Source organism: Tinamus guttatus, unplaced genomic scaffold, assembly GCF_059628265.1.
Source record: "Tinamus guttatus ecotype Peru unplaced genomic scaffold, ASM5962826v1 Tinamus_guttatus_pri_ptg000305l, whole genome shotgun sequence".
Taxonomy (NCBI): domain Eukaryota; kingdom Metazoa; phylum Chordata; class Aves; order Tinamiformes; family Tinamidae; genus Tinamus; species Tinamus guttatus.
Genome location: NW_028288839.1, coordinates 109,633 through 125,124, shown reverse-complemented (window position 1 = coordinate 125,124; position 15,492 = coordinate 109,633). Strand labels below are relative to the sequence as shown.

Below are 15,492 nucleotides of genomic sequence, written 5' to 3'. Positions count from 1 at the left end.
CGGCGGGAGCCTCGGGAATTCCGGGAAGACCTTCGGGAATCAGGGCGGGACCTTCGGGAATCCCAGCGGGACCCTCGGGAATTCCGGGAAGACCTTTGGGAATCCCGGCGGGAGCCTCGGGAATCCCGGGAAGACCTTCAGGAATCACGGCAGGACCTTCGGGAATCCCGGCGGGACCTTTGGGAATCCCAGCGGGATCCTCAGGAATCCTGGGAAGACCTTCGGGAATCCCGGTGGGATCCTTGGGAATCCCGGGAAGACCTTTGGGAATCACGGCGGGAGCCTCGGGAATCCCGGCAGGACCTTCAGGAATCCCGGCGGGACCTTCGGGAATCCCAGCGGGATCCTCAGGAATCCTGGGAAGACCTTCGGGAATGCCGGTGGGATCCTCGGGAATCATGGGAAGACCTTCAGGAATTCCGGCGGGATACTCGGGAAGCCCGGCAGGACCTTCAGGAATCCCAGCAGGATCCTCTGGGATCCTGGCACGATGCTGCGGGATCCCGGCGGGACCCTTTGGAATCACGGCGGGATCCTTGGGAAGCCCAGGAAGACCTTCAGGAATCCCAGCGGGACCCTCTGGAATCCCAGGGGGATCCTCGGGAATCCCGGCAGGACCCTCTGGGATCCCAGCCTGGCCCTCTGGAAACCCGGCAGGACCGTCCGGAATCTCGGCGGGACCGTCCGGAATCCTGGCGCGACGCTGCGGGATCCCAACAGGACACGCTGGAATTCCAGGAGGACCCTCCGGATTCCCAACAGGACCCTCTGGAATCCTGACGCAACAATGTGGGATCCCAACAGGACACTCTGGATTCCCCATGGGACCCTCCGGAATCCCGGCGCGTTCCCTGCCGGCACCGGAGGGATCCGGCTCCGGATCCGGCCTCTCGCCTCATCCGGGAATTTTGGGACAGGGACGGGGATGATCCCGCTGCTTCCCACGGGATTCCGGGAGCCGCTCCCTTGGGAAGAGCCGCTCGGGATCCCGGAGCCGCTCGGGATCCTGCGGGATGGGGGGGGGAAGCGGCTCCGGATCCGCTCGGGATCCGCTCGGGATGGGGGGCCGGGCCCCCCCCCCGCGGCTCCGGATCCCAATAAAGGAGGAAGCGGCTCCGGAGGCTCCGGCTGCGCCGGGGGGGCTATAGGGGAAATGGGGCTGGGGGGGCGCTATGGGGCAGGGGTCGCTATAGGGCAGGGGTCTCTATGGGGCAGGGGTCTCTATAGGGCAGGGGTCTCTATAGGGCAGGGGTCGCTATGGGGCAGGGGTCGCTATGGGGCAGGGGTCACTATAGGGCAGGGGGTCGCTATAGGGCAGGGGTCGCTATGGGGCAGGGGTCGCTATAGGGCAGGGGTCGCTATAGGGCAGGGGTCTCTATAGGGCAGGGGTCGCTATGGGGCAGGGGTCTCTATGGGGCAGGGGTCACTATGGGGCAGGGGTCGCTATGGGGCAGGGGTCACTATAGGGCAGGGGGTCGCTATAGGGCAGGGGTCGCTATGGGGCAGGGGTCGCTATAGGGCAGGGGTCGCTATAGGGCAGGGGTCTCTATAGGGCAGGGGTCTCTATAGGGCAGGGGTCGCTATGGGGCAGGGGTCTCTATGGGGCAGGGGTCACTATGGGGCAGGGGTCGCTATGGGGCAGGGGTCGCTATGGGGCAGGGGTCACTATAGGGCAGGGGTCACTATAGGGCCGGGGTCTCTATAGGGCAGGGGTCACTATAGGGCAGGGGTCTCTATGGGGCAGGGGTCACTATGGGGCCGGGGTCGCTATAGGGCAGGGGTCACTATAGGGCAGGGGTCTCTATAGGGCAGGGGTCTCTATAGGGCAGGGGTCTCTATGGGGCAGGGGTCTCTATAGGGCAGGGGTCTCTATAGGGCAGGGGTCGCTATGGGGCAGGGGTCGCTATGGGGCAGGGGTCACTATAGGGCAGGGGGTCGCTATAGGGCAGGGGTCGCTATGGGGCAGGGGTCGCTATAGGGCAGGGGTCGCTATAGGGCAGGGGTCTCTATAGGGCAGGGGTCGCTATAGGGCAGGGGTCGCTATAGGGCAGGGGTCACTATAGGGCAGGGGTCTCTATGGGGCAGGGGTCTCTATAGGGCAGGGGTCTCTATAGGGCAGGGGTCGCTATGGGGCAGGGGTCTCTATGGGGCAGGGGTCGCTATGGGGCAGGGGTCACTATAGGGCAGGGGTCACTATAGGGCCGGGGTCTCTATAGGGCAGGGGTCACTATAGGGCAGGGGTCTCTATGGGGCAGGGGTCACTATGGGGCCGGGGTCGCTATAGGGCAGGGGTCACTATAGGGCAGGGGTCACTATGGGGCAGGGGTCTCTATAGGGCAGGGGTCGCTATAGGGCAGGGGTCTCTATAGGGCAGGGGTCACTATAGGGCAGGGGTCGCTATGGGGCAGGGGTCACTATGGGGCAGGGGTCTCTATAGGGCAGGGGTCGCTATAGGGCAGGGGTCTCTATGGGGCAGGGTTCTCTATAGGGCAGGGGTCGCTATAGGGCAGGGGTCACTATAGGGCAGGGGTCGCTATGGGGCAGGGGTCGCTATAGGGCAGGGGTCACTATAGGGCAGGGGTCACTATGGGGCAGGGGTCTCTATAGGGCAGGGGTCACTATGGGGCAGGGTTCTCTATAGGGCAGGGGGTCGCTATAGGGCAGGGGTCGCTATGGGGCAGGGTTCTCTATAGGGCAGGGGTCGCTATAGGGCAGGGGTCGCTATGGGGCAGGGGTCGCTATGGGGCAGGGGTCACTATAGGGCAGGGGTCTCTATGGGGCAGGGGTCGCTATAGGGCAGGGGTCGCTATGGGGCAGGGGTCGCTATGGGGCAGGGGTCACTATGGGGCAGGGGGCGGGGCTCGGCCGCGGGGGCGTGTCCGCGGGCAGGGGGCGTGTCCCCAGCCAGCCAATAAGCGCGGGGCGGCGCCGCCAGCGCGCCTCGACCCGCCGCGCCCAATCAGGAGGCGCCATGCAAATGAGGCGGCGCCCGGCCAATGAGCGCGGCCGTTGGCGCTCGCCCAATGAGCGCGGCCGATGCTGCCGCCGCGGGCGCCGCGGGCCAATGGGGAGGCGCTGTGTTGGCGGGGAGGTGGCGGGCGGCAACATGGCGGCGGCGGCGGGCGCGGAGCCGCCGGTAACGGAAACGGCGGAAGCGGAAGCGGCGCCCGCCGAGGTGCGCGGGGGGGCTGGAGGACCGGGGGGGGCGGGAGCTGTGGGGCGGCTGTGGGGCACGGGGGGGCTGTGGGGCGGCTATGGGGCCGGTTATGGGGCTGGACGGGAGATCTCTGGGGCACGGAGGGGCTATGGGGCGGCTATGGGGCTGGAGCGGAACGGGGAGGCTGTGGGGCGGCTGTGGGGCTGCACAGGGGGTCTGTGGGGAATGGGGGGCTGTGGGGCTGGGTTGTGGGGCTGGGTTATGGGGCGGCTATGGGGCTGGAAGGGGGATCTGTGGGGCACGGAGGGGCTGTGGGGCCGGCTATGGGGCCGGCTATGGGGCTGGGATGGGACGGGGGGTCCGTGGGGAATGGGGGGCTGTGGGGCCGGCTATGGGGCTGGGGTGTGGGGCCGGGTTATGGGGCGGCTACGGGGCTGGACGGGAGATCTGTGGGGCACGGGGGGGCTATGGGGCCGGCTATGGGGCTGGAGCGGAACGGGGGGGCTGTGGGGCAGCTATGGGGCTGGACAGGGGGGCTGTGGGGCAGGACGGGGGGCTGTGGGGCGGCTGTGGGGCTGGGATGTGGGGCCGGTTATGGGGCTGGACGGGGGATCTGTGGGGAATAGGGGGTTGTGGGGCTGGGTTATGGGGCTGGGTTATGGGGCGGCTACGGGGCTGGACGGGAGATCTGTGGGGCACGGGGGGGCTATGGGGCCGGCTATGGGGCTGGAGCGGAACGAGGAGGCTGTGGGGCCGGCTATGGGGCTGGACGGGGGATCTGTGGGGCTGGGCTGTGGGGCTGGGGTGTGGGGCCGGTTATGGGGCTGGGGGGACTGTGGGGCTGGAGCGGAACGGGGAGACTGTGGGGCTGGTTATGGGGCTGGACGGGGGGGCTGTGGGGCAGGACGGGGTGCTGTGGGGCTGGGTTGTGGGGCTGGGGCAGGACGGGGGGTCCATGGGGAATGGGGGGCTGTGGGGCCGGGTTGTGGGGTTGGTTATGGGGCTGGACGGGGGATCTGTGGGGCTGGGCTGTGGGGCTGGGGTGTGGGGCCGGTTATGGGGCTGGGGGGACTGTGGGGCTGGAGCGGAACGGGGAGACTGTGGGGCTGGTTATGGGGCTGGACGGGGGGGCTGTGGGGCAGGACGGGGTGCTGTGGGGCTGGGTTGTGGGGCTGGGGCAGGACGGGGGGTCCATGGGGAATGGGGGGCTGTGGGGCCGGGTTGTGGGGTTGGTTATGGGGCTGGACGGGGGATCTGTGGGGTACAGAGGGGCTGTGGGGCCGGCTATGGGGCTGGAGCAGAACGGGGAGGCTGTGGGTCCGGCTATGGGGCTGGGGTGGCTGTGGGGCCGGTTATGGGGCTGGACAGGGGATCTGTGGGGAATGGGGGGGCTGTGGGGCTGGGCTATGGGGCTGGAGCGGGACAGGGGGTCCATGGGGAACGGGGGGCTGTGGGGCAGGACAGGGGCGCTGTGGGTCCGGCTATGGGGCTGGATGGGGAATCCGTGGGGAACGGGGGGCTGTGGGGCTGGGGCGGAATGGGGGGCACGGGGTTGGCTGTGGGGCTGGAGTGGGGCAGGGGGGCTGTGGGGCGGAACGGGGGGTCCGTGGGGCCGGGCTGGGGGGCTGTGGGGCAGGATGGGGCAGCTGTGGGGCCGGGGCAGGATGGGGGTCTCTGTGGGGCCGGGCTGTGGGGCTGAGTCGGGGTCTCCGTGGGGCAGGTTTGGGGCAGCCCTGGGGGCCGCACCGGGATGCGGATCCACGTTATCCCGATCCCGGGGGCAGCTCCCGCTCCGGCCCTTCCCGGCCTCCGGAACGCCGGAACTCCGGGCGCTCGTCCAGCCCGGCATTCCTGGCGTTCCCGGCATTCCCGGCGTTCCCAGCGCCGTTCGCTCCCTGACCCCGTTCCGCTTTTCCCGGCGTTCCCGCAGGAAGTCCAGGAGCGGCTCCATGACCTGGAGCTCCGGCCCTGCTCCCTGGACGGCTCCGGTGAGCGCGCGGATCCCGCTCGGAAAATTCCCGCGGGCGGGAAAACCGGCGGAGACGGCGGGGGCCGCGTCCCCATCCCGCCGATCCCGTGTCCCTCTGCATCCCATGGGCCCCACATTCCCATCCCACAAATCCCGTATCCGCATCCCATGGGTCCCTGTCCCCATCCCACGGGTGTCTCATGTCCCACATCCCGCAGATTCCCTGTCCCTTTGCACATCCCATGGGAGATCCCCATCCCCATCCCGCCGATCCCGTGTCCCTCTGCATCCCATGGGCCCCACGTCCCCATCCTGGGGGATTCCCGCATCCCCATCCCACGGGATTCCCACATCCCACGGGATTCCCACATTCTCCTTCCCATCCCATGGGCCCCAGACCCCCTTCCCATGGGATTCCCACATCCCGCGTCCCCACCCTGTGGGATTCCCACATCCCCATCCCATGGGATTCCCACATCCCACAGGATTCCCACATTTTTCTCCCCATTTTCTGAGCCTTAGATCCCTCTCCCACAGGATTCCCACCCCACGGGATTCCTGGCTTCCACCCCGTGGGATTCCCGGCTCCCCACCCCACGGGATTCCCACATCCCATGGGATTCCCACATCCCTCTCCCCATCCCCTGGACCCCACGTCTCCATCCTGTGGGATTCCCACATCCCCATCCCATAGGATTCCCACATCCCGCAGGATTCCCACATTCTCCTCCCCATCCCCTGAGCCCTAGATCCCCATCCCACGGGATTCCCATCCCACGGGATTCCCATCCCACGGGATTCCCATCCCACGGGATTTCCACACCCCACGGGATTCCCGCCTCTCCATCCCACGGGATTCCCACATCCCGCATCCCCACCCTGTGGGATTCCCACATCCCCATCCCATAGGATTCCCACATCCCCCGGGATTCCCCCACCCCACGGCATTCCCGGCTCCCCATCCCGCGGGATTCCCTCATCCCACGGCATTCCCGGCTCCCCATCCCGCGGGATTCCCCCATCCCACGGCATTCCCGGCTCCGTTCCCCGCAGCCGCCGTTCCCGCCGTTCCCGTTCCCGCCGTTCCCGGGATGGCTCCAGCTCCGGTTCCGGATCCGGCTCCGTCCCCCCCCCCGCGCCGCCCCCCCCCGCGGCGGCCCCTGCAGCGCCCGGGACGGCAACAGGGAGGAGGAGCCGGGAGACAGGTGGGGGGGGGGCACTTGGGGGGCACTTGGGGGGCACGTGGGGGGCGCTTGGGGGCAGTTGGGGGGCACTTGGGGGGCACATGGGGCACTTGGGGGGCACTTGGGGGGCACTTGGGGGGCACTTGGGGGGCACGTGGGGGGCACTTGGGGGGCACTTGGGGGGCACATGGGGCACTTGGGGGGCACATGGGGCACTTGGGGGGCACTTGGGGGGCACTTGGGGGACGTGGGGGACACACGGGGGGTGCTCAGTGGGAGCTTGGGGGGCACTTGGGGTGCGCTCGGGGTGCGCGGAGGGGCACATGGGGCGCTTGGAACGCGCTCGGGGCGCACTTGGGGCACTCACAGCGCTCGCGGCACTTGTGGCACTCACAGCACTCGTGGCGCTCGCCATGCTCCCGGCGCTCGCGGCACTCGTGGTGCCTGCGGCACTCGCAGCACTCGCGACACTCGTGGCACTCACGGCACTCGTGGTGTTCACGGTACTTGTGGCCCTTGCAGCACTCGCGGCACTTGTAGCACTCATGGTGCTCATGACACTCGCGGCACTCACAGCACTCGTGGCGCTCACGGCACTCGTGGTGCTCACCGCACTTGCAGCGCTCGGAGCACTCGTGGTGCTCATGACACTTGCGGCACTCGTGATGCTCATGGCACTCGCGGCGCTCTTGGTACTTGTGGTGCTTGCAGCACTCATGGCACTCGCAGCACTTGCGACACTCACAGCACTTGTGGCACTCGCAGCACTCATGGTGCTCATGGCACTCGTGGTGCTCATGGCACTCCCGGCACTCACGACGCTCACGGTACTCGTGGCGCTCACCACACTCGTGGTGCCCATGGCACTCATGGCACTCGCAGCACTCATGGTGCTCATGGCACTTGCAGCACTCATGGCACTCGTGGCGCTCACAATACTTGTGGCACTCATGGCACTCACAGCACTCGTGGCACTCATGGCGCTCACGGTACTTGTGGCACTCGCAGCACTCACGGTGCTCATGGCACTCGTGCTCATGGCACTTGCGGCACTCACGATACTTGTGGCACTCATGGCACTCGCAGCACTCATGGTGCTCATGGCACTCGTGGCACTCACAGCACTCGTGGTGCTCACGGTACTTGTGGCGCTTGCAGCACTCGCGGCACTTGTGGCACTCACAGCACTCACGGCACTCGCAGCACTTGTGGTGCTCATGGCACTTGCAGCACTCAACACTCATGGCGCTCACGGTACTCGCGGCACTCATGGTGCTCGTGGTACTTGTGGCACTCGTGGTGCTCGTGGTACTTGTGGCACTTGTGGCACTCATAGCACTCGTGGCGCTCACGGTACTCGCGGCACTCACGGTGCTCGTGGCACTTGTGGCACTCGCGGTACTTGTGGCACTCATGGCACTCATGGTGCTCCCCATGCCCACGGGCTTTGCCGCCCTGGACCACGTGCCGCCGGAGCCGGCGTTCCCGGGAAAAGCGGCAGCCGTCGGTCTCCGTCGCCCTCACGGGGTGTCCGCGTCTCCTCTCCCGTTCCCAGACCCGGAACCGCGGGAAGGGGCTGCTCCCGGAGCCGGACGTCCTGCAGATCCTGCGGAGCCTGGGGAACCCGGCGTCGCTCCAGCTGCTGCTCCGCGGAGCCGCCGCCGGGAAGCAGGGTGAGGAGCGCGGCCGGAGCCTCCGCGTGGCTCCGGAACCATCCGCGTCGATCCGGGTCCCTCCGGGGCCTCCGCGTCGCTCCGGAGCCTCCGCGTCGATCCGGGTCACTCCGAAGCATCCAGGTCGCTCCGGAGCCTCCGAGTCGCTCCAGAGCATCCATGCCTGCTCTGGAGCATCCGCGTTGCTCCGTGTCGCTCCGGAGCCTCCATGTTGCTCCGGAGCCTCCGCGCCGGCTCCGGAGCATCCATGCCCATTCCGGAGCATTTGCATCGGTCCGGAGAGTCCGCATCGCTCCGGAGCATCTGCGCTGGCTCCGGAGCCTCCGCGTCGCTCCAGGTCACTCCGGAGCCTCCGCGTCGCTCCGGAACATCTGGGTTGCTCCGGAGCCTCCACACCGGCTCCGGAGCATCCGTGCCCGCTCCGGAGCATTTGCGTCGCTCCGGAAGATCCGAGTCACTCCGGAGCATCCGCGCTGACTCCGGAGCCTCCGTGTCGCTCCGGAGCATCCGCGCTGGCTCCGGAGCCTCCACGTCGCTCCGTGTTGCTCCAGAGCCTCCGCGCCCACTCCGGAGTCTCCATATCGGCTCCGGAGCCTCCGCGTTGCCTCCGTGTCGCTCCAGAGCATCCGCGTCGCTCCAGGTCGCTCCGGAGCCTCCGTGTCGCTCCGGAGCCTCCGCACCGGCTCCGGAGCATCCGTGTCGCTCCGGAGCCTCCGCGTCGCTCCGGAGCCTCCGCACCGGCTCCGGAGCATCCGTGCCTGCTCCAGAGCATTCGCGTCGCTCCGGAAGATCCGAGTCGCTCCGGAAGATCCGTGTCGCTCCGGAGCCTCCGCGTCGCTCCGCATCGCTCCGGAGCCTCCAGCGTCCCCTTCCCGCAGGGCTCCTGGGCGCCGCTCCGGCCCCGCCGCTCCTTCCCGCTCCGGCGCTGTCGGCCGCGCTGCTCCAGCTGGCGCTGCAGGCGCCCGCGCGCCAGGTGCGTTCACCCTGGAACCTACTGACGGCGGGAGGGCGGCCGCAGGCGGCGGCTCCTTCCCACCCGCCGCTGTGTCCGCAGAAACCCGGGATCCTGGGGGATTCTCCGCTCGGCTCCCTGCCCCACGGCGCGCTGGGTAAGAGCCGGCATTCCCGGAGGAGCCGCGGGGGTATTCCCGGAGCCATGGGGGGATTCCCGGAGCCATGGGGGGATTCCCGGAGCCATGGGGGTATTCCTGGAGCCATGGGGGTATTCCCGGAGCCATGGGGGTATTCCTGGCACCGTGGGGATATTCCTGGCACCACAAGGATATTCCCAGAGGAGCCACGGGGATATTCCCAGAGGAGCCATGGGGATATTCCTGGCGCCATGGGGATATTCCCAGAGCCATGAGGATATTCCTGGAGCTATGGGAATATTCCCGGAGGAGCTCCTGGGATATTCCCGGAGCCGCAGGGATATTCCCAGAACCATGGGGACATTCCTGGCACCACAGGGATATTCCCAGAGGAGCCATGGGGATATTCCCGGAGCCATGGGGATATTCCCAGAGGAGCCACAGGGATATTCCCGGAGCCATGGGGATATTCCCAGAGCCATGGGGATATTCCCAGAGGAGCCATAGCAATATTCCTGGCGCCATGGGGATATTCCCAGAGCCATGAGGATGTTCCTGGAGCTATGGGAATATTCCCGGAGGAGCTCCTGGGATATTCCTGGAGCCCCAGGGATATTCCTGGAGCCCCAGGGATATTCCCAGAGCCGCGGGAATATTCCCAGAGCCATTGGGATATTCCTGGCACTGCGGGGATATTCCCAGAGCCATGAGGATATTCCCGGAGCTATGGAGATATTCCCGGAGGAGCTCCTGGGATATTCCCGGAGCCATGGGGATATTCCCAGAACCATGGGGACATTCCTGGCGCCGCAGGGATATTCCCGGAGCCGCAGGAATATTCCCAGAGCCATGGGGATATTCCTGGCGCCATGGGGATATTCCCAGAGCCATGGGGATATTCCTGGCGCCGTGGGGATATTCCCAGAGCCGTGGGGATATTCCTGGCACCACAAGGATATTCCCAGAGGAGCCATGGGGATATTCCTGGCGCCATGGGGATATTCCCAGAGCCATGAGGATATTCCTGGAGCTATGGGGATATTCCCGGAGGAGCTCCTGGGATATTCCTGGAACCCCAGGGATATTCCCAGAACCATGGGGACATTCCCGGCACCACAGGGGTATTCCCGGAGCCGCGGGGATATTCCCAGAGCCGCGGGGATATTCCCGGAGGAGCTCCTGGGATATTCCCAGAGCCATGGGGATATTCCCAGAGCCATGGGGATATTCCCGGAGCCGTGGGGATATTCCCGGAGCCGTGGGGATATTCCTGGCGCCGTGGGGATATTCCTGGCGCCGTGGGGATATTCCTGGCACCACAAGGATATTCCCAGAGCCATGAGGATATTCCTGGAGCTATGGGAGTATTCCCGGAGGAGCTCCTGGGATATTCCTGGAGCCCCAGGGATATTCCTGGAGCCATGGGGACATTCCCGGCACCGCAGGGATATTCCCGGAGCCATGGGAATATTCCCAGAGCCATGGGGATATTCCCGGAGCTATGGGGATATTCCCGGAGGAGCTCCTGGGATATTCCCGGAGCCATGGGGATATTCCTGGCTCCGCGAGGATATTCCTGGAGCCATGGGGATATTCCCAGCGCTGCGGGGATATTCCCAGAGGAGCTATTGGGATATTCCCAGAGCCACAGGGATATTCCCAGAGCCGTGGGGACATTCCCGGTGCCACAGGGATATTCCCAGAGCTATGGGGATATTCCTGGCGCTGCAGGGATATTCCCGGAGGAGCCACAGGGATATTCCCGGTGCCACGGGGACATTCCCGAATCCGCTCCTGTCCCCACAGGAGGCCCCATGGAGGCCCCGCCGGCTCCCGCCAAGTCTCCGCTGCTGCCGTTCCCGGAGCGGGAAAACACGGTAAGATCCGGCACCGCGGCGCGTTCCCGCATGGGAATTCCGGCGTTCCCACATGGGAATCCCGGCATTCCCGCGCATTCCCGCGCGTTCCCGCAGGCCTCGCTCCTGGGGGAGCCTCCCAAGGATCTCCGCATCCCGCTCAATCCCTACCTGAACCTGCGGAGCCTCCTCCCGGGAAGCGGCGCGGCCGCTCCGGCCCCTTCCCGCCGCATCCGCGCCATTCCCGCTCCGCTCGCCCAGGCCGGGAGCGCCGGATCCCCCGCGGACGCCTTTCCCGGTGACTTCCAGCCGGTATCCGCGCGCCCATCCCGTCCCCGCGCTCCCGGAGCCGGGAATTCTGCCCCGATCCGTCGCTTTTCCCGGCAGGACGCGGCGGGGACACGGATTTATCCGCGGGATCCCGTTCCGGGCCGGCGCGAGGCGGGAATCCCGCTGCGCGTCCGCGCGGATCCGGAGCCGCTTCCGCAGGGATTGGAGCGCTCCGGCCTGGCCCTGGCCCCGGCGCTGGCGCCGTTCCTGCCGGGATCGCCCGGATCCTACTTCACCAGCGGCCTCCAGGCCGGGCTCCGGCAGAGCCACCTGGGAAAGGTGAGCGCGGAGCGTTCCCGGGATCCCGCCGGCATTCCCGGGATCCCGCGATCACTCCGGACGTGTTCCTGGGATCCCGCCGGCGTTCCCGGGATCCCGCGATCCCTCCGGACGCGTTCCCGGGATCCCGCCGGCATTCCCGGGATCCCGGGGTCCCTCAATCGCTCTGGACGCGTTCCCGGGATCCCGCGATCATTCCAGATGCGTTCCCGGGATCCCACCATCATTCCAGATGCGTTCCCGGGATCCCACCAGCATTCCCGAGATCCCGCGATCGCTCCGGACGCGTTCCCAGTATCCCACAATCGCTCCGGGCGCGTTCCCGGGATCCCACGATCATTCCGGGCACGTTCCCGGGATCCCGCAATTGCTCCGGATGCGTTCCCGGTATCCCATGATCATTCCGGGCATCCCACGATCGCTCCAGGCACATTCCGGGTATCCTGTGATTGCTCCGGACGCGTTCCCAGTATCCCACGATCGCTCCGGGCACATTCCGGGTATCCCACTTCAGCTACATCCCAACACACTCCTGGTATCCCACGGTGCACTCCGGGCGCATTCCCGGTATCCCGTGATTGCTCCGGGTGCGTTCCCGGTATCCTGCGGTGCACTCCAGGTGCATTCCCAGTATCCCATGTTGCGCTCCGGAAACGCTCCCAATATCCTATGGCGCTCGGCATGCTCCCAGTATCCTGAAGTGTGCTCCGGGCACATTCCCATTATCCCATGGTGTGCTCCGGGCACATTCCCGTTATCCCATGGCGCGCTCCGGATGCATTCCCGCTATCTTGTGGCACTCCGTGCACATTCCCGGTATCCTGCGGTGCGCTCCAGGCACATTCCCGTTATCCCATGGCGTGCTCCGGATGCATTCCCGTTATCCCGCGGTGCGCTCTGGACACATTCCCGTTATCCCATGGCGTGCTCCGGATGCATTCCCGGTATCCCGTGATGCGCTCTGGACACATTCCTGGTATCCCATGGCGCACTCCGGGCACATTCCCATTACCCCACGGTGCATTCCAGGCACATTCCCGCTATCCCGCGGCGCGCTCCGGCCGCATTCCCGCTATCCCGCGGCGCTCCGGGCTCATCCACACGCTCACTCCCCCTCTCCCATCCCACCGCAGCCTCCGGCGCCGCCTCCCGCGGGCTCCTCCTCCGGCATTCCCGGCGTTCCCAAGGTGTCCCCGGCCGCCTCCCGGCTCCGCGCCGGCCCCGCTCCGGGCGGCGTTCCCGGCTCTCCGCACAAAAGGGCCTTTTCCCGGTTCCCGCCGGCTCCGGAGCGGAGCCCGGAGGGTCCCTACGTGGGGCAGCACTCGCAGGGCCTGGGCGGCCACTACGCGGAGTCCGTGCTCAAGCGCCAGCGGATCCTGTAGCCGGAACGCCGGAATGCCGGGATCCGGAATGCCGGAACGCCGGGATCCGGAATGCCGGAACGCCGGAATGCCAGGATCCGGAATGCCGGAACGCCGGGATCCGGAACGCCGGAACGCCGGGATCCGGAATGCCGGGATCCGGAATGCCGGGATCCGGAACGCCGGAACACCGGAATGCCGCGGGATTCCCGAATCCAGCTCCTGCAGCTGCCTCCACCTCAGCTTCTTTCCTTCTTTCTTTCCTTTTTCCTTTTTTAATTGTATTTTTTTCTTTTTTTAATTGTATTTTTTAGTTGTATTTTCTTTTTTTAATCGTATTTTCTTTTTTTAATTGTATTTTCTTTTTTAATTGTATTTTTTTAATTGTATTTTCTTTTTTTAATTGTATTTTTTTCTTTTTTATTGTATTTCCTTCTTCTTTTTATTGTGTTTTCTTCTCTTTTTTTATTGTGTCTTCTTCCTTATTTTATTCTATTTTCTTCCTTTTTTATTTTCTTCCTTTTTATTTTATTTTATTTTTTCTTTTTTATTTTATTTTATTTTCTTTTTTATTCTATTTTCTTCCTTTTTTAATCTATTTTCTTCCTTTTTTTATTTATTTTCTTCCTTTTTATTTTATTTTCTTCCTTTTTATTTTATTTTCTTCCTTTTTTATTTTATTTTCTTCCTTTTTTAGTTTATTTTCTTCCTTTTTTATTCTATTTTCTTCCCTTTTGTATTCTATTTTCTTCCCCTTTTTATTTTCTTATTTCTTATTCTATTTTCTTCCTTTTCTTATTCTATTTTCTTCCTTTTCTTATTCTATTTTCTTCCTTTTCTTATTCTATTTTCTTCTTTTATTGCACTTTCTTCCCTTTTTTTATTCTATTTTCTCCCTTTTTGTCATGTTTTCTTTCCCCTTTTTTTTATCGTGTTTTCTTGTTTTCTTCTTTTTTTTTTCCTGTATTTTCCTCTCTTTTGGTGATTTTCCCATTTCCTTGCCGTGTTTGGGTGCTTTTTCCATGCGGGACATTCCGGATCCGCCGCTCCCGCCCCCCCCAATCCCCCTTTTTCCTTCCTAATTTTAATTTCCCCCCCGGATTTTGCTCTTATTGGATAATGAAGCTGTGGAAGTTCCTTTTTTCCAACAAATTGCCCTTTTATTCAGTTATTATCATCTCTTAAAGGGCCCCCCCCGGTGCTAAATGTGGGGGGCCCCAGAGCCCCCCCATCCCCTTGTGACCCCCCCCCTTGTCCCCTGTTTGGGGACACCCCGGGGGGTCCCTCTGTGCCCCCTCATGCCCCTTTACCCCCCCCAGGGGGGTATTAGGGATCGAGGGGGGTATTAAGGACCCCAGGGGGGTATTGGGGATCCCAGGGGGGTATTAGAGATCGAGGGGGGTATTAGGGATCCCAAGGGGGTATTAGGGACCCCCAGGGGGGTATTAGGGATCCCAGGGGGGTATTAGGGATCCCAAGGGGGTATTAGAGATCGAGGGGGGTATTAGGGATCCCAAGGGGGTATTAGGGACCCCCAGGGGGGTATTAGGGATCCCAAGGGGGTATTAGGGACCCCAGGGGGGTATTAGGGATCGAGGGGGGTATTAAGGATCCCAGGGGGGTATTAGGGGACCCCAGGGGGGGTATTAGGGATCCCAAGGGGGTATTGGGGACCCCCAGGGGGCTATTAGGGACCCCCAGGGGGGTATTAGGGATCGAGGGGAGTATTAAGGACCCCAGGGGGGTATTAGGGACCCCGGGGGGGTGGTATTAGGGATCCCAAGGGGGTATTAGAGATTGAGGGGGGTATTAGGGGACCCCAAGGGGGTATTAGGGATCCCAAGGGGGTATTGGGGACCCCCAGGGGGCTATTAGGGCATCCCAGGGGGGTATTAAGGACCCCAGGGGGGTATTAGGGGACCCCGGGGGCTGTTGGGGACCCTGCGCTGGGTGGGGGGGACCCCAGGGGTGTCCTGGGCTGCTGGGAGGGCTAATTGGGGCCCTTGCTTAATTACAGGTTCACTAATCAACTAACCATCACTAATTACTAATCATTTTTAATAATTAAATAGTAATTTACAATCTAAATTTAAAATTAAAAGTCAAAAATTGGTCACTATTATTAAATTATTAATAATTATTGATTACTAATAATCACTGGTTAGCAAACAATTAAATCATAATCTAAATTAATAAATCGAAATTAATAATTTAATAGCAGTGACTAGTAATTACTAATAATTACGTTTAGTAATTATGTTTAATTACTAAAAATTATGTTTAATAATTATTGATCTCATTACTAGTGAATGAATTAATGAAGTTAATGAATTAAATCTAAATAATTTAATAATTAATAGTCACTAGTAATTAATAGTAAATGGTAATTAATTAATAGTTAATGATTAGCGGAGCGCGGGCGGCGCCTGGAGCGGCCCCCTCTGGCCACGCCCCCTCCTGGGGCCACGCCCCCTCGTCCTGGCCACGCCCCCTCTCTAGGCCTCGCCCCCGCCCGCGCGGCGCCCACGTGACTCCCGCGGCGGCGGTGCCCACGTGACGGAGGCGGCGCCCACGTGACGCCGCCCACGTGAC

At 63.2% G+C, this 15,492-nt stretch overlaps 1 protein-coding gene across 1 annotated transcript; it reads left to right on the top strand.

The window, feature by feature from the left end:
- Nucleotides 1–7,552: 7,552 nt before the first annotated feature.
- Nucleotides 7,553–12,921, top strand: LOC148594059 (ribonucleoprotein PTB-binding 1-like). Its single transcript, XM_088528169.1, has 8 exons — nt 7,553–7,663; nt 7,866–7,983; nt 8,862–8,956; nt 9,038–9,092; nt 10,881–10,951; nt 11,048–11,242; nt 11,420–11,539; nt 12,673–12,921. The coding sequence occupies exons 1-8, from the start codon at nt 7,553–7,555 to the stop codon at nt 12,919–12,921; spliced, it is 1,014 nt and encodes a 337-aa protein (XP_088384295.1).
- Nucleotides 12,922–15,492: the final 2,571 nt, after the last annotated feature.